The following is a 25,912-nucleotide window of genomic DNA, read 5'->3' as shown; positions in this document are numbered from 1 at the left end:
GATCTGGTCAAGTGGGATTTGTGGTGGACAAAGTGGCGCTGGGGCGAGCTTTCTCCGAGTACTTCGGGTTTCCTTGCCAATCTTCATTCCACCAAGTTATCCATCATCATAATCACCCGGGGCAGGTATAATAGGCCAATCAGTGGCCGACGTACCGAGTGGACCCAGATGGATTCCACCCCCCACTATGCGAATTAAAAAAAATAAAGAAATCCTATCCTGTAAATCTTTCGAAATATATATATATATATTGCTTTTATTTCGATGTCAGAAAATGCAATGTAGCAACTTCGATCAGATCTCTTTCATTTTGAGATTAATGGTTGTATTTTCTTGCATTTCCTTAAATGATCACAACATGAATAAACGTTCCAGGCATAAGTTGTAGATCCAAATGTCATAGGTTCCAAATACTTTACGTTGAGTGTCCCAATTATTTTTTACGATTACACGGGTTCATTTCGAAAATAGACCAAGTTCGCTTTGAGATTCATTTCCAGTACTTTAATAAAAGGCCCACCCCATAGCTCAAGCTGCTAGTCGCTGGCTTCCCACCATGGCGGTCCGGGTTCGAGCTCGGGTCTGGTCATGTGGGATTTGAGGTGGACAAAGTGACGTTGGTGCAGGTTTTCTCCGAGTACTGCGGTTTCCTCTGGCAATCTTCATTGCACAAATTGTCCCATAATCACCTTCACCTATCATCTGGGGCTCGTACAAGAGACCAGAAGTGGCCGCAGTACCAAGTGGACCCAGTTCCACCCCATTAAGGAAAAGAAACTAAACATAAATGCAAATAAATTTCACAAATAACTTTAGCCCTACTTGTGGACCTCCTACCACATCAAAACCATTTGAAATCCGTTATTAGGTGTGTGGACAGAACGTCCTCACCACTGCATGTTTATTGTTTATATTTTATCTCAGGAAGGCACGAAAGCTAGATCGAGACGTCTCGTGCGTCGAACCGTTACCAAGAAGATACACATATGTCAGTAACCTGCTTGTGAATATTCATTTATGTTTACTTGATCGTCTGAAATATGTATGTCTTCATTTGAGGACCTAGCAGCAGAACTCAAACACGTGTTCGCTGAAGTTGAATCCACATTTAGAACCTTTTTATATATCTATAATCGATTATCTAGTTTTTGTAAATATGCAGCAGCTATATGTGGGAAGATGAAAGACAAAACAAAAACAAATATAGAAATAATCGCAGCAGGTTTTCCTCCCCAAGTTCCGCCCCCCAGGACTCATGTGCCCAGCATGCAAATTTATGAGATCTATATGCATGTTCTGCTGTATCAATTAATAGGTCTAGCAGACGTGGTACAAGTAGAAGCCATTAGGTGTACACAAACACAATGAAGGCGATCCCATAAAAATAAGAGTACATCTTGTCATATAACTTCCACGTGTCAGAGAAGCATACGCACAGATTGTAAACATTTTTAGTCTACATTCCTCACTTCGAAAAATAAATGGTAGGCTTATGCGACCACCATGTTGTCTGTGTGTGTGTGTGTGTGTGTGTCCCTTGTTAATTTTTAGTGCTTGAACCAGTCTTTATGAAACTTAGTATGCATATAATGCCACCTGAGCCCACTTCAATGGCGTACTTCATAAATCCTTTCCATTAGTCTGTGTGTCTATGTGTATCCCCTAATCGCTCCTAGGCGAAGGATCGGTAAGAAGTTAGCGCGCCAATGAACATATACGCAGCAAGAGAACAGTTGCTGGAGAAGTCGATTTCTGTGGTACCCGTGTCCTATCAAAGGAAAGTAGGCGATTAGTTCTTCCCAGAACTTAATGTTCAGATTTTCCATCTTGTAAGGAATTTTCATTGAGTAATGCCGTATCTGGCAACAAGATCATTTACTGGAGGCTATACACAACAACAAAATCATCACTCACTCACTCATGGAGTATCCATTCAAGAATTTTCCAGAATTTTATGGAAACCGAAGGTTCATTATCGTGTTCACAACAGCCCTCCACTGGTCCCTATCCTAAGACAGATTAATTCATTCTATACCATCCCATACTATCTCTTTAAAATCCACCTACCCACCTACGTCTTGGTCTTTCCAGTGGTCTCCTTCCTTCCGGCTTTCCCACCAATGTCCTATATGCATTCCTTCTCTCTAAATTCCTGCTACATGCCCTGCCCATCTCATCCTCCTTGACTTGATCAAAGACATGCAATTCTATAATACCACCAACACAATTACATAGAATTCATACCGATTTTCTTTTTACCCACATGTTTCGACTCTATTTGTGGGTCATCTTCACGGGGCTATACACACTTAAATATCTCAATCGTCATCCCACACGTTTTAATAGAACAAGGAACAATGTACCAATATTCTTTTAAAATGTATGGCGTATCGATTAAGATGATCAATGCTAAAGTGTGTATACCACCTGCAAGATGGCCCAGAAATAAGGCCGAAACAAGTAGTGGGCAAAAATAAAAACATTCTTGACACTAGATAGTTATGTTGATTCTATTGTAAGGATTATATATAAAACAACAGGATGCTACAATCGATATAGTAAAGATATTTCTAATATTTATTTATTTAGAAATTATGTAATAACACTTTCAAATTCCAAGAGTGTAGCTTTGAATGATATGATTAGTAAGGAAGGAAGTGGTAGTGGCCCATTTTAATATTTTATCCATTCACTTTCCTAGGGGCCTGACTGAGATGTGCTTTCAGAGACTCCCGAAAACGGAGCAGGAATATTAGGCATTCTTCTACGACGTTGTTCATTACTAAGTGTTAACATGGCCGGTTTTAGTAACAATCAAAATTAACAAACAAATATTTTCAAAGAAAACACATCAGTTACCTTGTCCGCTGGCCGAGAGGCACTTGTTGCTGACTCATTGCAAGTCATACACTTTCATAATAGAGTGGCATAGGAATAAATATAACTCAGTTTAATCGCTTTTGGCGGGATCACAGTGGCCGTGCGGTCTAAGGCATGAACCATCTTTGCCCACTCCAACACATGGATGGTGGATTCGAATCCCGGATATCTGTGTGTGCTTATTCTGTGCTTGTGTTGTTCTGTGTGTAGGTAGCGACCTTGCGACAGGCTAACCCCCCGTCCAAGGAGTTCTGAAGACTGTGTGTAGGATTAAGAAACTGAAAAAGCGGCAAAGGCCCAACAGAAGGATTGTAGAGCCATAAATAGATAGATAGGTGCATAATCTCATTGGGTTAAACAGGGTCAGTACTATTAACATGGGCAATTGTAAAAGGCGGAGAGAAAATATTTTCCAGTTAACATATTCCACGGAAACAGTGAGAGAATTTAGTTTCCGAAATTCCTTAAAAATATGGGCTCATTACACACTGTGGCCTGTGCATTTGAAGCGTTTTTCTGAGTACATTTATCTTCTTCTTGAAGAGTACAACAGTTTGGTTTGTGTAGTTCGGAGACATCCCGTCGTTGTAGAGGAGCATATCACCTTGATTTTCGGGGTCGAAGATCAAGCCAAGAAGGAAACCAGCAGAAGTAGGCAGTAAGTTCCTCCGACACTTCGGGCTTTCTCTGGACTGCACGGCGTTACATTCCAGCAGGCCGCTTTCTTCATAGTCACCGCCGTGAGGCCTCAGACAGAACACAATTTCTGCTCTTCATGGATTCGGGAACGTTAGGCCTATACACCCACCGGCACCAATATACCCTCTCCAGTGATTCCTTAGTATTCCTCAACTCCACATCCCACAAGTTTATCTATTCCACGCACGTTCACCCCCCCCCCTGCCCTTATATACCCTTATATTCATACGGTCTTCTCATCTCGTCCTAGAAAGTAATCCCTTCAGCTAAACTAAATTAGCGCGACGTAAAGATCCTCACATATTTCAGCAGGCTAAATTAAATTTTGTTTAACTGTGTATGTCCCTCAGACCTCCTCTGCGGTCTAATGGTCACAGTTCTTTGCTACAGATCCAGAGATCCGGGTTCGATTCCCGGGGCTACCAGATTTTCTGAGAAGTAGCGGGTCTGGAACGGGGTCCACCCAGCCTCGTGAGGATAATTGAGGAGCAATTTCAAGGAAATAGCGGCTCCGGTCTAGAAAATCGAAATTAACGGCCGTGGAGATCCGTTGCGCTGACCACGCAACACTATCTATCCGCTAAAGTTGGTACCAACTTCGCCGACAAGCGGCGGTCGCTCGGTAAGTATAGTTCGCTTGCGGACTGCAGGTCACGGAGTAGTTGGAGTTATGTATGTCCATCATTTTTTCAATGACTATTGCAGCCCATTTAGGTCCCTAGCCTCTTATTCAGTTCCGTAATCATTTTTCACAGAAGGTAGGTCTCCTTGGGTTAGAGATCAACCCGTCGCAAGGCCTCTACCTAAACACAGGACAACATATATACAGAAAGAAGCATACACACACCAAATACACATGCCCTGAGTGGGATTCGAACCCACGATAGCGGCATCCGGGCGACGACAGCTCATGCCTTAGACCACGCGGCTACTACGACCTGCGTATGTCCAACATAGGGTCTTGAATTGTTAATTCTTGAGCTTTTAATCTTCCCTTTTCTATGTTAAATTACAAGAATGTGTCTGTATATAACCCTGTAATATCTAAAAGGTGGCGGGTAAATTTACTCCTATGCATAATTAAGCACTAAGTCCTGAATGCATGTAGGGGTGGTGGTGAACATCCACGCATCCTTAATGCAGGCACTAGATAGAACTGAATGGTCAGCTTCACATCCCGGCTGCTGCATCCCCGGGGAAACAGCCCCTGACACCCATTAGATAGGAAGCTGGCTGGGCCCAGAGACGGTCTGGACGTTGCGGTGAGGAGAATTTCTCTTACTCCTGTCGAGAATCAAACTCCGATTACTCGGTTGTCCAGTCCGTTATATTGTCACGTGATTTAGTGGCTATCGACGGGGGTTTAGATTGGAGATTAAATTTATTGACCACTTTAACAAGCGACTCGTAATTACACTTAATTATAGCACAATCGCTGATCTCCACACTTTACAAAGCACTACAGCCCACGAAGAATTTTCACACTTTTCAGTCTGCTGTGTCTTCACCGGTTGTTCCCTGATAACGGCTTCTAACAGTGGAAATTCTTAAGTTTCCCCGCTCACTTCTTTGCTAACTGCACCGACCAAGTCTTCTCTTCACAGACTGAGTAACTTCAAAGTCAAAGTCAAAGCCACAGTCAAAGTCACTTTGCGACTGACGGTCAGTCAGTCAGTAAGTCTTGGTGTCGAGCCCCATATGGGGCTCATGACCAGATATTTATTACTGTTTGACTGTTACGGTCTTGTTTTTGTGGGTCGCCCTCTCTGACGAGAGGACGGGCCTGTCTTTTGTATATGTTACTGGTCCTTATCAGCACGGTCTTTCTCAGGACTCTTTCTCTTGGGACTCGAGACAATATTTTACTGTCTCATATTTGAGACCTCCCTTTTCGTCAACTCCTACGACTCATAGAGTCACGGTGGAGGTATTCGACCCAGCCGCCACTAATAGAATCGTCCCATTGGTAACCCTTTGGCACGAACCGCGTAGAAAACAGTTTATTGCTGTACACCAATCGCTTCCATGGGACGTGTTTGTGTGCGAAGCCGTTACTCAGTAACGGCTGCGTATACTTCCTTATTAAGGATCTGTTACCTAGCAGCAGATGTTTCGTTGTTTGTTCCGTGGTCGTCACACAGTTACGGGCCTACGTGCTGCAATATTTACAAGTTTGAATATATCAGTCTCTAAACCAATTACCTCTAGCTCTGAATTGCGATGTCTTCCTTGTTCATCCGAGGATCCAAATAGGAAAGCCTACGTTTCTATTTACGAAACATTTTTCAAGCTCAAAGTAAGCATCTCTTTGAAATCTCTGCTCTAATAATCATTGATAAGAGTAAGTAAAAGTAAAGGTATCCTTGTAACAGGCCGTGGGGGCCCATAGGGTTGTGAGTGGTCGAGGGGCCTACATTTCCTCGACAGTCGGCTCACAGATGGCGGTGAGGTTGTCAGCCTTACGCGCCGGCCACCCTGTACCCCCAGGAATATTACTGGTACTCATTTATATTAGAGGCTGAGTAGACCCCAGGGTCATATTGCGGCTGGAAAGATTAGGTAAATTGAAAAAATCCACCTCATCGGGATTCGATCCCGTGACCTTCAGGCTTGTAGCATAGTGCCTGAACAAACTACTCTACCGCGTGCCCCCCCAAAAATTAGCGATAAGTTATACAAATTAAAACCAGATATAGAAGATATATATTGATTCTAACTGGCAAGGTATATGTGCAAAATACAGGCATACACTGCGGAGAACTTATAGATGTTCACAAATTTTTTAACAGTAAGTCAAGGAGGATGAAGTTGGCAGGTCATGTAGCACGAATGGGGGAGACGAGGAATGTGTATAGGATATTGGTGGGAAAGCCAGAATGAAAGAGACCACAGGGAAGACCAAGGCGTAGGTGGGTGGACAATATTATAATGGATCTTAGAGAGATAGGATGGGATGGATCTGGCTCAGGATAGGGACCAGTGGAGGGCCCTTGTGAACACGGTGATGAACCTTCGGGTTCCATAAAGAGCTGGGAAATTCTTGAGTAGCTGCAGAATTGGTGGCTCCTCCAGAAGGGCTCAGCTCCATGAGTAAGTAAGTAAGTAAGTAAGTAAATAATCTGTCTTGCGTGTTTCTCCTGTAGGTGATCAGTTCGGGAGAACCCCGTGCCACCTCTAACTAAATATAATTGTTAACCTGTCTTATGTGGTGTAGCTGCATGAAACCCCAGCTGATTTATTGTTGTAACAGATTTGATCAAAACATTGTCAGGCAACCGATCAGTAAACACTTCCAAATATGCAACAGTATAGGGGAAACTTTTTCGTATGCGGTCTGTGCCAAGCGACAGTGGTACAACGTGGTTATGCAATCCGTTACTAGGCAATGTATCTGTAAACACTTTTCCTCGTATCGGACCGTGATATACAACGCCGTGACTTCATCAACACTAGAACTAGGTTTTCTATGCGGTCCGTACCGTGGCTATATTGCGAGATCTGTGAGCTGTAAGTTCAGAGGTATACCTCCACCGTGACCCTGGAGTCGTAGAAAGCAACAAAAAGGAAAGTCTCAAACAGTAAAATATAGTCACGAGTCCGAAGGGACCTGAACCAAAGAAAGACTGCGCTGGCAAGAGCCACCAGTATATATAAAAGACAGACCCGTCCTCTCGTCAGAGAGGGCGCCCACGAAAACAAGACCGCAACTGTCAAATATTAATAAATATCTGGTCATGAGCTCCAGATGGGGCTCGACACCAAGGTTTACTGACTGACTGGCTGACTGACCTTCAGTCGCAATGTGACTTTGACTTTGACTTAAGTTCAGAGCGAATTGAAACTAAGAGTACAAAAGAGTACAAGACTTTACATGTGATTTGAAGATTTTATGAGTGCTGCAGTGGAGTGTTATCTGGAGTGTGACATTTATAGTTCATGTGTTTAAATAATCCCTTGCCAGGAAACGGATAGGGAAATCTTTGAAGAGGAATTGTTACTGTTTAGATTTGTTTCCTAGCAACGACTAATGTAAGCAGATACAGAAGACTTTATGTGTTATAATTACAGTATTTCTGAAAGTGTTACAATTATTTGTAGTTACGACTAATGAATATCCAATAAATCGACTCACCGATCCAAACCCTCGATTTTAGTCACACGTGACATTCTCTTAAATCCCCGGAAATCGAGCAGATAAACCTCATGTTGAAGTACCAGATGTACAACTGCCCTACTACAATTTTCTCGGGTCAGTTCATTTCATCTATACATGATATACACCTCGTTTCATCTCAAGTATCTTCCAATATCGCTCCCACCCCACAAGATTATGCGTTCGCCATGTTGTTAGTACCGACTATAACAAAAGTAAAACCTAGAATTTGAGGTCGCCTCCAATGGCGTAACATTCATGTAAAATTTCGTCACAGTCTGCCCAGCCGCTCTTGACTGAACATGACAAAGGTTAGAAACGCGTACAAATACGTGGAAAATGATAACCGTCCCTACGTGTTCTTCTTGACGCACACTGCAAAGATCTCATAATTATATACTTACTTATTTACTTACTTATGGAGCTGAGCCCTTCTTGAGAAGCCAAATCTGCAGCTACTCAAGAATTTTCCAGCATTTTATGGAACCCGAAGGTTCATTACCGTGTTCACAAGAGCCCTCCATTGGTCCTTATCTTGAGCCAGATCAATCCAATCCGCACCATCCCGTCCTATCTCTCTATGATCCATTTGAATATTGTCCCCCCACCTACGCCTTAGTCTTCCCAGTGGTCTCTTTTCTTCAGGCTTTCCCACCAATATCCTATATGCATTCCTCTTCTGCCCCATTCGTGCTACATGCCCTGCCTACCTCATCAACCTTGACTTGATCATTCTAATTATACTTGGAGAAGGGTACAAATTATGAAGCTTCTCATTATGCAGGTTTTCCTCACTGTAAAAAAAATTAATTTATTGCAAAAATTATAATAATTGTATAAGCCACAAAAATGTTGGTTATTGTATTTAGCTACATGCCTTTGATTTTCATCCGTTGAAGCTGGCTATACAATTAATCAACCTATCTTCAAATGATATCCCACATTTTAATCTGTGGCTCACATGAAATAAAAATAAGTTACGAAATGTAAACCTGAATATTCGCATGCTATGTGCAGTATATAAACATTGGTATGAACTGTCAAATGAATCTTAGGCTGGGGCCACAGGAGCGCACAAAATGTGTCCGTTGTAACGAACGTACTTTATGACGGACGTTGCTGAGGACACCACACAGTTGCAGAATGCGGTGCGTAGTTTTTTGTCTGCAATGGAGCCAGAAGAAAGCGCAACATTCGCCTCTCTTATTTATTTGTACAACGGACGCATTTTGCGCGCTCTTGTGGCCCCAGCTTTTTTTTTTTAATTGCTAGTGAGGTGGGAATAAGTCCCTTGTACTGCGGCCACTTCTGGCTTATTGTACCAGCCCCAGATGATAGGTGAGGGTGATGGTGGAATGAAGATTGGCAGGGGAAACCAAAGTACTCGGAGAAAACCTGCCCCAGCGCCACTTTGTCCACCACAAATCCCACTTGACCAGACCCGGGATCGAACCCGGGCCGCCGCGGTGGGAAGCCAGCGACTACACGCTTGAGCTATGGTGCGGCCTTTGACGCCAGCCTTACAATGAAAGAAAACGAGTGTCACTAAAAGTGCGTGGCCATTGATAAACTCTTGATCATCTGTTGTTCAGGTTGGTTGCCGTACTCTAGTGTAGTGCGCAGTTGTACTAGCGCTCCCAGCGGATGTTTTTCGCGTCGTTGACCTTGCCGTATCGAGACATTCTGATTGTGGCTGGTGTCGTGTTGTGTGTGATACGTGTGTTTTATTACTTTAATATTTCTTGTGAACGCTGGAAATAAAAGAACGGATAAGGAAGTGAATACGATCGTCTTAGAAACGTGAAACGTTGAAGGGAAATATTTGTGTGGTTAATATTCAGCAGCCATGCAGGCCTACCCGACAACAGGTAAAGCACAGACAAGCTCAATTACCTACCAGACTGAATTAGTTTATGATATATTGCGCCGACTGAATAGGCTAGCTCTGAATATAAGGAATCTGAATACGAAAACCCAACTTTTTATATTGTGCAATATATTTCATCATGCTACACACAAAATGTCTCGGTTAGAAGCAGTTGACTATTTTTGGTTATTTTACGGCAGTAACTAGACTGTATGGCGTAAAATGGTAGGATGATTGATGGATGATAAATGGGAGAGGATTTAGAAGGAAGTAGTCATGGACTAAACCTAGTATATTCTGGCATGTGCTTGAAGAGACCATGAGAAATCTCAATCACATTAGCCGCTGTCCCATCCAAGATTCGAATGGAGCACTGCCCGAACAACCCAGCCACCGCGCCTTTACGTGTGGGCCATTTGAGTCAGAATCAGTGCAGGAAACATATCTCGCCATTTCTCATACATATAAAACGATTTGGGACTTTAGAGAAATTGAAATGAAGTTACATTCAGTTTCATATAGTGCCTACTGACAGTCTCCCAACATTCCTCTGTCCTCTCCAGAAACTTCGGAATGGCATATCACTGCGCCATCTCCTCGACCACGTGGCCCATACAATCTGCCGGAATAGAGATGGCAGTGAGCACGTCCCTCCCCTTTCTTTCTGTGAGTCCGTAGTAATTCGTACGCTTTCCCCCATTTCCCCTCTCCTTTGCAAATCTATTATGATAGTAATGTGTGAGTATTCAGGGAGTTACCACCACATATTCTGGGGTTCTAGGTGGCAGAAACCAGTGCTCATGTACTAGGGTTTCTGTGTCAGTACCAACTTGATAAATATTAGGGCAAGTTATGTTACTTTTTCCTATGTTACGTTTCTTAATACCTCGGAGGCCTAAGCTAAGATTGGAGGATAGTAGATTGGATTTTAGGTAAAAGGATATAACAGCAAGGGTTAGATTCATCTGAATTCTTCTGGGATATAGCGGCGCCGTGAAGTCCAATATAGATATCCGGACGTTTCGGAGGAACGTAGTGCTACTATATTCAGGACCAAGAATGAACCAAGCAAACAGCAAGCAAGAAACTGTTTGTCTCTTGTTTTGGTAACTCTTCTGTCCAGAAGAGGAAAACAGGACGTGCCGAAAGGCCAGTGTACGAGTACTTTTGCCTGGCTATACGGCGTTTCATCCCCGAAGACAGTGGTCACCGCTGCGATAACCACAAATCCAACGTGGATTCAGGTTTCAGGCAAGGGCCATGGGCGGATTCATGGGAACACAGCAATCGATCTTCGTGTAATATATGGAGTCTGAGAAATTTCTTGAAGATTTAGTTACTATCGGCTTCTTAAGAAGGTGTACGCGGTAGCGTAGTTGATTGAGGCACTGTGTTACAAGCCTGAAGGTCGCAGGTTCCATTCCCGATGTCATAGAATTTTTCAAATGGCTCTGGCTTCGACTCTGCCTCTAACAGGAATGAGAACCATGAATGTTCCTGGGGGGTAACGGGCGGCCGGCCCGTGAGGCTGACAACCTCACCTCCATTTGTGAGCCGATTGTCTAGAAATTGTGGGAGCCTCGACGTGTCGCAACCCTATGGGCCTCCACGGCCTGTTACCTTTAGCTTACATTTTTTTTTATCAACTTCTCAAGAAGGATTCTTCTGCGAGGATCATGGAATTTGTTAGAATGGCTGGTTGTTGTTTGGAATTATAACGATAGTTCTGCCGGTTATTGAGTATAGTGTACATTTTCAGCGATGTGCTGGTGTTTGAATGTATTTTTTTTACATTCACAAATATGATGTCGTTTTTATTTCCTGCACTACTTTAATTATTTTAATTACCTTGTATGCACTGCTGTGGTTAATGTACTTGAGCATAATCCAGGAAATATTTATCACTTTGAAAGGTGCCTATACTTTATATTGTATTGAGTATCTGTTTTTTTGCCGTGTTTTCTTCAGCTTCACATTAGAAAATTTTCCTTCAATTTTATGCGTTTGTCGTCCATGACTGAGATACGAGTTTTCTTATGTATAAGAGCTCTTTTGCGTACAAGTATTCAACATTGTCACTGTGCTTCTAATCGACAATTAACCTTCTAGTAATCTCAGTGGTAATGAGTAGAAACTGGGTTCCTTCTTTTCACCCATGTAAAGGAACTGTGTTTTCATGCTATTTTGAAGTCACGTAATATATTAACTGCAAATCTCTAAAGTCAGCCATTGTCACAAATTAATACTGCCGGCTATTGTTGTGCTGCAGTATCAACTTCTGTGATTCCAGGACAGGATTATGTTTCAGGAAGCTGAACTGTTCTCACATTTATGAAACTAATAATGACATGGCTTGTAGTAATATGCCACTGACGCAGTTGATGCCTCATTATTTCAGCCTTAATGTAGGCTTTTATATGTTTTTACTTAATTTTCACACACATAATATAACTTACAAGATAATTACAAACTTACTAAGCAAATTTAAAAAATTTATAGATCTAGTACTTTTGTGTGAGACATTTCAGCTCCTGTACTTTATGGTGACGTAGTAAAAACTACTGAATATAGGATGTAGCTATAAATTTTATTTGTCTGATAATTTCTTACATGTTTCAGTTCTATAGGGCAATTATCAGGGGATTACGTGTTAAAGGAGACTGCTTAGTATACATTAGTATCTAACAGTAACATTTATATTTAAATCCCTTTGTTGTTGGACTCCCTACGCTTTCACTTACAAAGGGAATTAAATGTAAACATTACTGCTCCAAGATTACATAAGTGCGTGTGTTGAGATACATAATTTTTCACGTTAATTACACATACATGGAATTTAATGTCGACAAAACCATTCATCAGTACAAGAAATTAACTAGGCTTTCTCTTTGTACGTCGCTGTGCATATGAGAAACGATTAACGTAAGATCTACAGATATTAATGATATCGTGGGATTTAAGGAGGTTCTCACAGCTGTGGTTATGAAGAGTTACGTCTTCTGGGATATAGTGCCATGTAGGCCGTCGAAATTTAGCTGAAGCTTAGGAGGAACATGCCACCTCCATCTGCTCTGCGTGCTACATGATTCACGCTGGTTTCTTAGCATATTTTTCAACCCTGAAGATGGAGGTGATATAAGCCCCTGAAACGTCGATTAATTTCGAAATGGCTACATCGCATTATATCACAGAAGATAAAACTCTTCATTAATGATATTCTTGTTCAGTTATTGACTTCTGTGGATATTATCCATCGTCCTGTTTTTTGTTTAAAAATGTTTCGGAGACTCGTCTCTGTCTCCATCCTCAGGTTCAGTGCAGAGTCCAGTCTCTGGATATCTTGAAATAAATAATATGGCGAGATAATATCCAAAAAGTTAATAGTTGTATTAATATACCATCGTCACAGACTTTTCGTTATAACGAACTCCAACTAGCAGCGTCCTTCTTCAGAAGCTGATAATAGCTTATCTGGCTAGGAAACTACCAACCTGTTGTGGGAGTTCACTGTGCCCATGTCTACAGGTGTTTGGTTGTGATTATACTGATATTATTTTTAATACTGTTAGTATTTTGAGTTATGCCGATAGCTTGCCTGTCGGCCGATTTTCAAACCCCAGAATTTCAGAACATGAAGCAGGTCTGCTTAAAGGTTCATTATCTTGTTCACAAGAGCCCTCCACTGGTCCCTATCCTGAGCCAGATCAATCAAATCCATACCACCCCAACCTATCTCTCTATCTCTCTAAGATCCATTTTAATATTCTCCACTTATCTACGCCTTGGTCTTCCCAGTGGTCTCTTTCCCTCTGGCTTTCCCACCAATATCCTATATGTATTCCTCTCCCCCCATTCGTGCTAAATGCCCTGCCTACTTCATCATCCTTGAACTGATCATTCTAATTATACTTGGAGAAGAGTACAAATTATGAAGCTCCTCATTATGCAGTTTTCTTGAACCTCCTGTCACCTCATCCCTCTTCGGTCCAAACACCCTCAGTCTAGGTTCCTCCTTTAATGTCAGAGACCAAGTTCACACCCATACAGAACCACAGGCAAAATTAGAGTTTTTGTATATTCTAATTTTTATGTTTCTGGGCAGCAGACGAAGTACATTATCGTATGAATTCGAAAACTTGCTTGAACTGCTCTTCATTGTCCACAATTCTCCCGCTTCATATCGTATGTTAACCCGCTCAGACGTGTACCCAATGGCTATTGCAGGTTACTTCTTCAGGGATAGGCGACCAAAGTCTCACCTCAATAAATACCTCAATATGCCTTCTTGGCGTGGTTCTTTCGCACTGTAGGCCTAAATTATTGCAGCGAATATTTGGTTCGGGGTGCGTTCCAGAAAAGAAACAACATATCCGGGCAATGTAAGCAAGTAAGGACGTAATTATAAGGGGACGGGATTCCTTTCTATACGGAAGAGTCGGCTTCATGTGGTTTCTTCTTAGTGAAGGAAGCTGAACTTGTTTTAGTACTTCGGCTCTAAGCACGCATGTCACGTGTATGTGTGTCCCAGGATTGACACACATGGCTGTAGGCGTGTCGAAAATGTGGCGCAATTTTGTTCTCTCAAGCACGAACATCTTTCCTTGGCTGTGTTCTCTGGAGGATCTTCACCTGAAGACCAAGCTACATGCATTTTTAAAATTAAAATCAAACGTAAAGTAACTAGAGGCGGTGCCAGTTCTTTAAATATAGTGACCATGAAATGAGCTGGACGACCGGAGAATCGTGGTTCGATTTCCGGTGGGAACAGTGATATTTCTCCCCATCGCCGTGTTAGAACCGCACTGGGAACGCACCTCGCTTCTTAGCCAATGCGTACCGGTTTCTTCCCGGATAAGAGCCTGCCGAGGATTGAGACCGGTCACTCACTTCCATCCAGTACGGAGGTTAAGAACACGTGAGCCTGAGTAGGTTAGTGTACAGGTAACTCTGCAGACGTGTATTCCGGAGGTGCTCCATTCGAATCTTGGCTGTGGCAACGGTTATCCTGATTGGAGATTTTTGGTTTTCCTCAGCCCCTTAAGGAAATGGCGGTTAATACCTCGATCAGGTCACGACCGCTTCTTCCAAATTCTTTCCAAGTATCATTCGTCAATTATCCTGTTATTTGACGCTGTATATTCTAGATAACAGACGTCAAAAATTAAGCCACAAAAAGAAACGTGGAGCTCTACCTCCAATACCCTATATGTCTTAATGGCGTGGTGCTTAATTAAGCACAGGTACATCTTCTGCCTTCCAGAATGTAGCAAATTGCAGGCATGATTCTTTATCATCAGTAATCTGAATTGCGTTAGGTGTTGTGGTCCGAAAGATATGGAACATAACCGGGAATATGTCGGACAAGCAAGTTAATGCGGATTAGCTGGGAAAATGTGGTCCTCAAGGTTGGGAATTGGACGGGGGAGGGGCTAACAGCGCGTAACCATAAAACACCAACGGACTAACCGTCCCTGCATTAGACGGGGTTTAGTATATAAATAAATGCTAAGGAAATTGGGCATGTGATATTCATGTCAGAACAGAATCATAATGCAGAATTAATTAAATCATTCGAAAATGATGCAGAGATGAGGCATTGGAGAACGGTAGCAGCAAATCATAACGACATTCACGACGCTATACCTTAGGCCCCATATTCTTCTGTCACCTATAAAAGCATAAATGTTGAAATTCACACACCCACGGTATTGTCTGCTGTTTTATGTGGGTGCGGAAGATGGAAGGACCTGGGTACCGAATATGAAACAGGCAATTATCATGTGTCATCTTTGTTCATATTTCCAGGCAATTTTTCATGGCCTTGTAAGGTACGTTTCTTCACGTATGGTCTTTCCAGTTATTTGTGCACCGTCTCATCAGAATTTTTGGTTTTAAATAAACAATAAGTAAGTGTTAATGATTGGGCCGCGCCATAGCTCAAGCGGTTAGTCTCTGGCTTCCCACCGCGGCGGCCCGGGTTCGATCCCGGGTCTGGTCAAGTGGGATTTGTGGTGGACAAAATGGCCCTGGGGCCGGTTTTCTCCGAGCACTTCGGTTTCCCCTGCCAATCTTCATTCCACCAATTGCTCCACAGTCACCCTCTCCTATCATCTGGGGCTGGTACAATAGGCCAGAAGTGGCCGCAGTACAAGGGACTTAGTCCCACCCTACTAGCAATAAAAAAAAGTGGTAATGATGTCGGCATGAGCAAACGTTTATCTTAGTTCTGAAGGTTCATTTAATAGTGTGTAGTCTGGTAAGTAGTTACCAATGTTTCGAAGGATCGCAGAGCCTCCGTCTTCAAGGCAGAAAATGGAGGCAGTGTGTTTTTCTGAAATGTTTTTACCACCCTACTGGATTGTACTGTGTCATAATCCAGCAGACCAATTTGTAAATCTTAAATTCAGTGAAAAGGCGAATCTTAACATAAGTTAACATCATTTATACTATGTTCACTGAAATTTTATTTTATAAAATTAATGGTTCTTCCTCTTATTGTGTGTTAGAATTGAGAAAACTAAAAACCATACGAACCGTTCTCTTTTCCTGCTCCTCTGAACAAACATTTGTCAAGTGCAGTATATCTCTACTCCCCCCCCCCCGGCCACTCAAATTAAATGAATTATATAACTCAAGTTTATGTCGAGCAGTAAGCCTCCAGAATACAAAAATCTGGTATCGAATGTTCTGTCAGATTCATACTTATTGCATAACTAGTCAGGAAATGAAAGGAAAATCAATATACATGTTACAGTTGTGATCATTCTTGTTGTACTGTGTAAGACGGAGCTAAGGCACATGAATGGCAACTTTCAGTGGTTTTGTCTTCATTGTGAAGGAACACGGCAGTCTGTTTCACCAGCTGAACGTCCAAATTCGGGGAAACATTGCGGACTTCGTGATTTAGTCACTACTGTACCAGAATTACTTACTTGGTGGGACTGAAAAATACAGTTTAGTCAGTACTGTACGAGCATTACTTATTTGGTGGGACTGAAAATACAGTTTAGTCACTACTGTACGAGCATTACTTACTTGGTGGGACTGAAAAACACAGTTTAGTCACTACTGTACGAGCATTACTTACTTGGTGGGACTGAAAAACACAGTTTAGTCACTACTGTACGAGCATTACTTACTTGGTGGGACTGAAAAACACAGTTTAGTCACTACTGTACGAGCATTACTTACTTGGTGGGACTGAAAAACACAGTTTAGTCACTACTGTACGAGCATTACTTACTTGGTGGGACTGAAAAACACAGTTTAGTCACTACTGTACGAGCATTACTTACTTGGTGGGACTGAAAAACACAGTTTAGTCACTACTGTACGAGCATTACTTACTTGGTGGGACTGAAAAACACAGTTTAGTCACTACTGTACGAGCATTACTTACTTGGTGGGACTGAAAAACACAGTTTAGTCACTACTGTACGAGCATTACTTACTTGGTGGGACTGAAAAACACAGTTTAGTCACTACTGTACGAGCATTACTTACTTGGTGGGACTGAAAAACACAGTTTAGTCACTACTGTACGAGCATTACTTACTTGGTGGGACTGAAAAACACAGTTTAGTCACTACTGTACGAGCATTACTTACTTGGTGGGGCTGAAAAATACAGTTTAGTCACTACTGTACGAGCATCACTTATTTGGTGGGGCAGAAAAATACAGTTTAGTCGCTACTGTACGAGCATTACTTACTTGGTGGGACTGAAAAATACAGTTTAGTCACTACTGTACGAGCATTACTTACTTGGTGGGACTGAAAAACACAGTTCACACACAAGACAGGCAAAAATTTAAAGAACTGCTTATATATATGTTGTTTCTATACCAAATTAGCTTCCCTTTCAATACATTTGGTTTAACTGTTCACAAATCTCTTGATTCAATCAAAATAAAATGATTTTGGACGTTTCTTAACCCTTCCCCATATTGCCTTTTTCCATGACTGATATTCATACCAGTGCTGATTAGTCGCTGGTCTCGAATACTGTAACTGCTTTGTCCTTCAATATCTCATGTTACAGTCGATGACCCGCCCACACCTGAATATCTATGGATTCGTAACTTCCTCCGGCCCATACATTAATCGTTAGTTCACTGGCAATCTGACCACCCTTCACAGGCCACATGTTCAGTTTCGATCCACGGTCCATTGCTCCAATCAACATGTATCGTTTTCGTTTTTCCACGCCACGTTTCATTCCCATAATTTAATACGGACTCGTTTTATATTAATCAGTATATAATTTCGTTACATAAACTCGTATATTTTATTAAATTCTGTTGCTGGGCTGTTGGTTTATATTGCATGACCGTTTCGTACAGGGGAGCAAAACCTGTATTACTCTGCATTGAAAAATTCTCTCTTCTGGATTATAGTAATTCTGTGTAAAATAGTTAGAGCTATCTTTGTAACAGGCCGTGGAGGCCCATAGGGTTGTGAGACGTCAAGGCTCCCACAATTTCTAGGCAGTCGGCTCATAGATGGCGGTAAGGTTGTCAGGCTTACGCACTGGTCGCCCTTTACTCCCAGGAAGATTCCTGGTACTCTGTTAGAGGCTTAGTCGAGCCCAGGGCCATACTGCTGTTGGAATGATTAGGTAATTTTTTAAAAAATCCACCACATCGGGACTCGAACCCACAAACTTCCGGCTTGTAGAATAGTGCTTCAACCAACTACTCTAACACGTGTCCCTGTAACGCTGTGTAGTCCGCTGAAAGTCAACCGACGTATCAGAGGAAATTGTTGCCTCAACCTTCAGAGTCGAAGAATGAGCCAAGCATGGTTAGCAATGCTTCAATGTAAGTATCATGTTCCCCTGAAACGTCGGCTGGATTTGAAAGGACTGCATAGCTATGTATTCCAGAAGATATAACTTTTCTTGAGTACCTCTGTGAGAAACTGAAAACCCACACAGTCTGCATGCCCCCGAATGAAGAACCGATTTTATTCTTAGTAAAGTCCACTCAGCCTCCTGAGAATAATTGAGGAGCCGTTTCAAGGAAATAGCGGCTCCGGTCTAGAAAACCGAGATTAATGGCCGTGGGGATTCGCTGCGCTGACCACGCGATACCCTCTATCCACTAAAGTCTGGCACTAACTTCGCCGACAAGCGGCGGTCGCTCGGTTGGTATAGTTCGCTTGCGGACTACAGGCAACGGAGTTTTTTTTATTAATAACTTGTATGTTATGCATCACACCGGTTTAGTTCATTAGGCCACTTTCACAAATATCTTTTTTTCACTAAGAATGTGTATAGAAAGTTCAGAGGTTGGTTACCATTGGTTGCCTTTAATCACGTGTATGCTCTTCGATATTTGACTAAAAATATGTAAGAGCAAAGCTTATCTGCTTTTCAGAATTTGTTGTTAATAAGTTTCAGATAATGTCGGTCACGGTAGCCAAGCGGTCTAAGTCATACACTATCTTTGCTCGCTCGGAAGCCGGGATCGTGGGTTCGAATCCTACTCAGGGCATGGATGTTTGTGTGCGTTTTTCTGTGTTTGTGTACAGGTAGAGGCCTTGCGACGAACTGATCACCCGCCCAAGGAGTCCTACCGTATGTCTAAGATCTAGTAAACCGAAGTGAAACGGAGAGTTTCATGGATGTAGGCCTAGGCCCAAATGAGGGCTGTAGCGCCAATGAAAAAAGTTTCAGATAACTCACTACTATCTCCAGCAAGCTTGATACGCTAACACCCGCTCAGCCGATTAAGAATTTCTCCGTCTATCGTATTCACAGCAGCTCCCCCTTGGATCCTGTACTGAGCCAAATGAATCCAATCCACATCCTCACACGCTGTTTCAATAAGACAGGCTCATTATATTTAAATACATGCTTAGATATTAAAAATGATCTTTTTCAGTCAGGTGTACCGACTAATTATTTCCCACAGCAGATATTCGAGTTGAGAGTCTGGAGGAATTAGAAAGGAAACTGTCTAGTTTTTTTTCAAGAAGGTATTTCGGCATTCTACTGAAGGAGGAAAGTGGGTCCCGTCTCAGTTTCGAACCGGCTACCTTATACGAACAGCATCCTCTGCAATGCTATGCCGAAACTGTAGCTTCGTGGTGCTTCGTGGGAGCATGAAATCGTGGATTACCGCTACTGTTGGCTTCGGCGCTTCGTAGTCCCTAGTGGGAGCATGAAATCGTGGATTACCGCTACTGTTGGCTTCGGCGCTTCGTAGTCCCTAGTGGGAGCATGAAATCGTGGATTACCGCTACTGTTGGCTTCGGCGCTTCGTAGTCCCTAGTGGGAGCATGAAATCGTGGATTACCGCTACTGTTGGCTTCGGCGCTTCGTAGTCCCTAGTGGGAGCATGAAATCGTGGATTACCGCTACTGTTGGCTTCGGCGCTTCGTAGTCCCTAGTGGGAGCATGAAATCGTGGATTACCGCTACTGTTGGCTTCGGCGCTTCGTAGTCCCTAGTGGGAGCATGAAATCGTGGATTACCGCTACTGTTGGCTTCGGCGCTTCGTAGTCCCTAGTGGGAGCATGAAATCGTGGATTACCGCTACTGTTGGCTTCGGCGCTTCGTAGTCCCTAGTGGGAGCATGAAATCGTGGATTACCGCTACTGTTGGCTTCGGCGCTTCGTAGTCCCTAGTGGGAGCATGAAATCGTGGATTACCGCTACTGTTGGCTTCGGCGCTTCGTAGTCCCTAGTGGGAGCATGAAATCGTGGATTACCGCTACTGTTGGCTTCGGCGCTTCGTAGTCCCTAGTGGGAGCATGAAATCGTGGATTACCGCTACTGTTGGCTTCGGCGCTTCGTAGTCCCTAGTGGGAGCATGAAATCGTGGATTACCGCTACTGTTGGCTTCGGCGCTTCGTAGTCCCTAGTGGGAGCATGAAATCGTGGATTACCGCTACTGTTGGCTTCGGCGCTTCGTAGTCCCTAGTGGGAGCATGAAATCGTGGATTACCGCTACTGTTGGCTTCGGCGCTTCGTAGTCCCTAGTGGGAGCATGAAATCGTGGATTACCGCTACTGTTGGCTTCGGCGCTTCGTAGTCCCTAGTGGGAGCATGAAATCGTGGATTACCGCTACTGTTGGCTTCGGCGCTTCGTAGTCCCTAGTGGGAGCATGAAATCGTGGATTACCGCTACTGTTGGCTTCGGCGCTTCGTAGTCCCTAGTGGGAGCATGAAATCGTGGATTACCGCTACTGTTGGCTTCGGCGCTTCGTAGTCCCTAGTGGGAGCATGAAATCGTGGATTACCGCTACTGTTGGCTTCGGCGCTTCGTAGTCCCTAGTGGGAGCATGAAATCGTGGATTACCGCTACTGCTGGCTTCGGCGCTTCGTGGTGCTTAGTGGGAGCATGAAATCGTGGATTACCTCTACTGTTGGCCTCGACGCTTCGTGAATGGCAGTATGTCTAAGGATTTTCCCCTAATATGACTGCGGGTTGCATTTTAGAACATTAAATTGTAACAATTTACGATTACAAAACACGTGATCCATACAGTTAGTGTTTATATGCGCATGAACTTGTTTACAGCCCCCCCCCCCACACACACACAGAAATTATTTTTCCTTGCGCTTGTCCCATTCCATTTACACGGTGAAGCTGATTCCTACCTATCTCTTCTACGACATTCTTTCAGGCTCCATCAGGGTTTCTTGTGGGGGCCCCTCAAAATCCTCAGTAAGATAGGCGTGTGAGTTCCTCCTTAAATCCACATGCAACATATCAGTGTTCATCTTCACGTGCCTGTCGCTTTATTGCTGTGAAAAGAGCTTTCAATACCTTTTGAACAAAAGGCTTGTGGACCCCAGGGCCCAATTCGGCAGAGTGGCGGCAAGGAGACAAACCTCTGTACTAGCTTGTCCACTTTTTGTGGTGCCCCGATATGGCAGAAGCTTTGTAAAGGTCTCATCTTTCTTATAAAGTGTTCTACAACTTGTCTGAAATATTTGGAACAGAACATAATAGGGGAGGTCCTGGCCACCGTCTTACCGCCAAAGAAAAAGAAGCCACATATAATTAAATTTTTTTGTAAAACTTTCCACCTTATAGCCTGACGTTCGGTGAGCTGTCCCAGGTGACTGAAATTAACATGGCAGACTTTCTAAATCAGGTTTCACATGTGTCTTTCTCCAATATGAAATATAAGAGGCATGTGTATTCACCCCATTTGTAAGTTTCACGGGGCGAAGCAGCTTTCTGAAGATAATATATAAAAAGTGTGTACTGAAAGAAAAATGAAACCCGTAGGTCTACTCTCATCACTAAATTACAGTTACAACCTGAGAGGAACATTCCAGACTAACCACGTAGAATGGATTGTAGTGCCAGGCTCCTGCGAACTTGACAGTGCTCTTTCGGGTCACATGGAACTCAGTGAGATGACTCCTTACAAGCTGAGCTTCCGACAGCTTTTCAAGGGATTTGGTCAATGTAGCTGGTTAACTACATAGACGTCATAGCCTATTTTACGATATCCTGAAAGAAGGAGGAAGAAAAGAGTCAGAGGAATACATATGATGATATAGCATATCCTCGATATATCGGAAGAGGGGTGTCCGATGTTGCTGAATGTTCGTTAAATCAAAGTGTCCGTATTCCTCACAAACATATGTGACGGATATTCCCTATTATAAATTTTCCGTCTGTTCTAACATTTGTTTTACGCTCAGCGTTTGTCCTTTTTCTTTTTTGTTCATGGTCTATTAATTAAAATAATCTGTAACAGAACAAACCGAACAGAGCGCAATACAAATTCAATTTTCGACGTATCGACCTGTATACTAAATACAAGTTACATTCGCAGCACGGCATATAGGAGATATCGACCAGACTATTACGGAGAACTCCCGACGTATCAACCGGAGAGAAATGGGGAAGTACCGAAGAATTTTGTCCGTCAAATCTTGGCCCCTTAAATCGATGATTTACTGTACGCCCACTGAAGACGCCGTACAGTAAATCATCGATTTTAGGGGCCAAGAATTTTGTCCGTCAAATCTTGGCCCCTTAAATTGATGATTTGCTGTACGGCGTCTTCAGTGGGCGTAGTTTAGCTTTCTGCGATTTGCAGAGTGTTTGGTTATTCGTTATATCGTTGCATTTGTTTTTGTTAAATCTAGTGGTCCGTTCATTAAGGGGTTTGTCAGATGTAACCGCGCTATGCTGTAGTCAGCCGATAACAATGGCCGCGCGTTCTAAGGCATGAACTGTCTTCGCTTGCTCGAACACTGGGATCGTGTGTTGGAACCCCACTCGAAGCATGGATGTCTGTGTGAGTTTATTCTGTGTGTAGGTAGCGACCTTGCAACGGGTTTATCCCCCGTTCAAGGGTTCTTACCGACTGTGTATGAATTAAGAAAGTGAAAAGGCGGCCAAGGTCCACAAGGGCTGTAGAGCCATAGATAGATAGATAGATCGAAAGACAGACAGACAGATGGACGGACGGAGAGTTAGATAGGTAGATAGATAGATAGATAGATCAAAAAAACAGACAGACAGATGGACGGACGGAGAGGTAGATAGATAGATAGATAGATAGATAGATAGATAGATAGATAGATAGATAGATAGATAGATGGGCCGCGCCATAGCTCAAGCGGTTAGTCGCTGGCTTCCCACCTCGACGGTCCGGGTTCGATTCCGGGTCTGGTCAAGTGGGATTTGTGGTGGCGCTGGGGTAGGTTTTCTCCGAGCACTTCGGTTTCCCCTGCCAATCTTCATTCCACCAATTGCTCCACAATCACCCTCACCTATCATCTGGGGGCTGGTACAATAGGCCAGAAATGGCCGCAGTACAAGGGACTTAGTCCCTTGGTTGGGCGAATGGTTGGACGGACGGACGGTCGGTGTAGGCAGCTGAGAAGTACAGTCCTTTAATGAGGCTGCTGAAATTAGGACGAGTCATTCGGCTTTTAGACTGAACAAGACCTGCAACAGATAATAACTAAGTAGTAGGGGGCCCACTTGGAAGTTTCGGACACTGGCTGAAGGTGTATGACCTGTAATTAGGATTGCAGTTGACAGAATTTGTAGACTTTTGAAACAAATCGTTTTGTTTGAGCTGGCCATATCGCTCAATGGCGTGTCATGCTAGCACAAATAAACTGAGTGACATTCTTGATAAGGAACTGGTAACGCTATAGAATTATTGTATAGTCATAGGAATTCAGTTTGTTTTGTGGCTATATTTAGAGTTTATATGCGCAGTACGAAAATCTGAGCAGCAAAACACATTTGTTCAGAATTCCCTCTTTGATCGTTGGAAGGATCCACGCTTTTGTAAAATATGGCGACAGATGTTTAGACTTGAGTCTTCCTGCCGGAGGGCACAGAAGCAAAACGCCAAATACTTCAGTGGAATAGTCGAGGATCTCCGAGACCAATAGGTTCATAAGGCATATATAGACGGACTGCTAATTGGTTTTATTGAAGGCTTAATACTACTGCTACAAATAATTACAGCGCTACCGCTAATCTACACAGTTAACAAATCACTATAGCTCAAGCTATCTCCGTGTGTTATAGTCTTCACTAGTCGTTGCTCGGTTAAGGTTCCCAACAGTGAAGATTCTTCTGTTTTCCTGCTTACGGTGCTGCCGGCTGGCTACCATCTCACAATTCACATCTAACTTATTGCCCCAACTGTAAGTTCTCAACTCATGACTGACCAAAGTCAAACTGACGACTTGACGACGGGCTGTTTACCGTCAATCAGTTCGTCTTGGCGCCAAGCCTCTTGAGACTCACGACGAGAGATTTTTTTCGACTGAACCCTTGCGATCATAGGTCTTATGTAACATCCTCTCTGACAAGAGGATAGGTTTGTCTCTTATGAATATGCTTGGCCTTTCGTCACATGTGTGTATTGCACATATAGCATGCTATTGAAAACTCTTCCTTTTGCAGTATATACAAGTCTTCTGTCGGTACAGGCTTTGAGAATCAGATATGCCTATCTTACGTATCTTATGCTACAACGGCAGCTTAGTCACTTGAATGGTCATATGGTTGAAGACCGCCAAGTTTAATTCTCTTATATTTTTTATGGCTGACCTATTGACTATCACTCGTTATACAGCCTTGGCACGGATCGAATAGTTAACACCGTTTCCAAAAAAATGTCATCTATTGTTTTGTGCGTATCCATTGTCGCAGAAACATGTTTACGCAGCCGATGCCTCTCAACGGACCATGTAATCATGTTACAGTATATATATACATACATACGTATGTGTGTGTGTCACTGGAACGTTAGAGCGATGCTACAATTTTTAAGTAAAGTGGCTGTCTATCACGAATTCCTTTCTCCGAAACTTACTCTCAGTCAAGGATTCCGTGTTCATATTAGCAATATGTGCGGCATTGCGTTTGTCTGAAAGGACCAGATCTTGTTCGAATAAGTGTACACCATGACAGTGCGGCTGCCCACACAATAACTTCGGCAGAACGATTTTTGAGCCAGTGTTTGGACATCCACAGCATGCTCCTGAGTGCATTCCATATTATATTTTAACCCCCCCCCCACAGGCTGAAACCATTTTATAGTAGGCTTTCATATTGAGATACGTGCAAGGATATTTGTAATTTGACCCTACATCGTCAGGGATCTCAGCACCCACATCTTACATACCGTATTTACGCATGTATAGGCCGCACATTTTTTGCCAAAAATTCAATAGGAAAACTGGGGTGCGGCTTATATTCGAAATATTCGAAATCACACTTCATTTTAAAAAAATTAACATTGCCAAATTTCGGAATAATTTCTACTCCTGAAATAATATTCCAAGAAAATTATTTTTTCTATAATTTCTGTCTGAAAATTGTGCTGCGGCCTATACACGCACGCGGCCTATACATGCGTAAATACGGTAATTGCTCCAGCTCATCAATGGGAGAAACGTGACGTAAAACTTAATGATTGCAAGTAAGCCTCTTTCTACAACTCAAATGTTATTTAACAGTTTATGTTAATTGGAATGAAGGTTCGTCCAACTGTACATTTAAGATAAGGTCATTATTAATCCTTATCTTCTGGAACTAATCGTATATAAATTCTGATGAAAACATGAAATGCACCCACCAGTAAGGTTCCTGCAGTATTTGAACATGCGATATGATCGGAAGTGTTGCTGCATTGCGACCCCTTTCCTCAAAATACCAGCGAAATCCGTACCAATAATATTAACAAAATTTCTGACATTGTATATGGTGCGTTATAACAAGCGGGAGCAGCAGTATGTACATCGGCTATCTAGAGACATAACACGATCTCACATTCTTCATTCTGCCGACAGCTGCCGTTGTCATCAGTACGTGTCA

The 25,912-nt window shown here is 42.9% G+C and overlaps 1 protein-coding gene across 2 annotated transcripts in view; it reads left to right on the top strand.

Moving 5' to 3' along the window:
- The first annotated feature begins 9,427 nt into the window (after positions 1-9,427).
- LOC111872507 (tectonic-2-like) overlaps positions 9,428-25,912 on the top strand; it is a 600,257-nt gene continuing 583,772 nt past the window's right edge. For both annotated transcript variants that reach the window (XM_033754739.1, XM_023866497.2), the window contains exon 1: positions 9,428-9,600. In XM_033754739.1, coding sequence (XP_033610630.1) covers positions 9,579-9,600 — 22 coding nt within the window. In that variant the 5' untranslated portion in view covers positions 9,428-9,578. The remainder of the gene's footprint in view (positions 9,601-25,912) is intronic.

This window comes from Cryptotermes secundus, unplaced genomic scaffold (assembly GCF_002891405.2).
Source record: "Cryptotermes secundus unplaced genomic scaffold, Csec_1.0 scaffold537, whole genome shotgun sequence".
Lineage (NCBI taxonomy): Eukaryota > Metazoa > Arthropoda > Insecta > Blattodea > Kalotermitidae > Cryptotermes > Cryptotermes secundus.
This window is presented reverse-complemented; position numbering and strand designations above follow the sequence as displayed.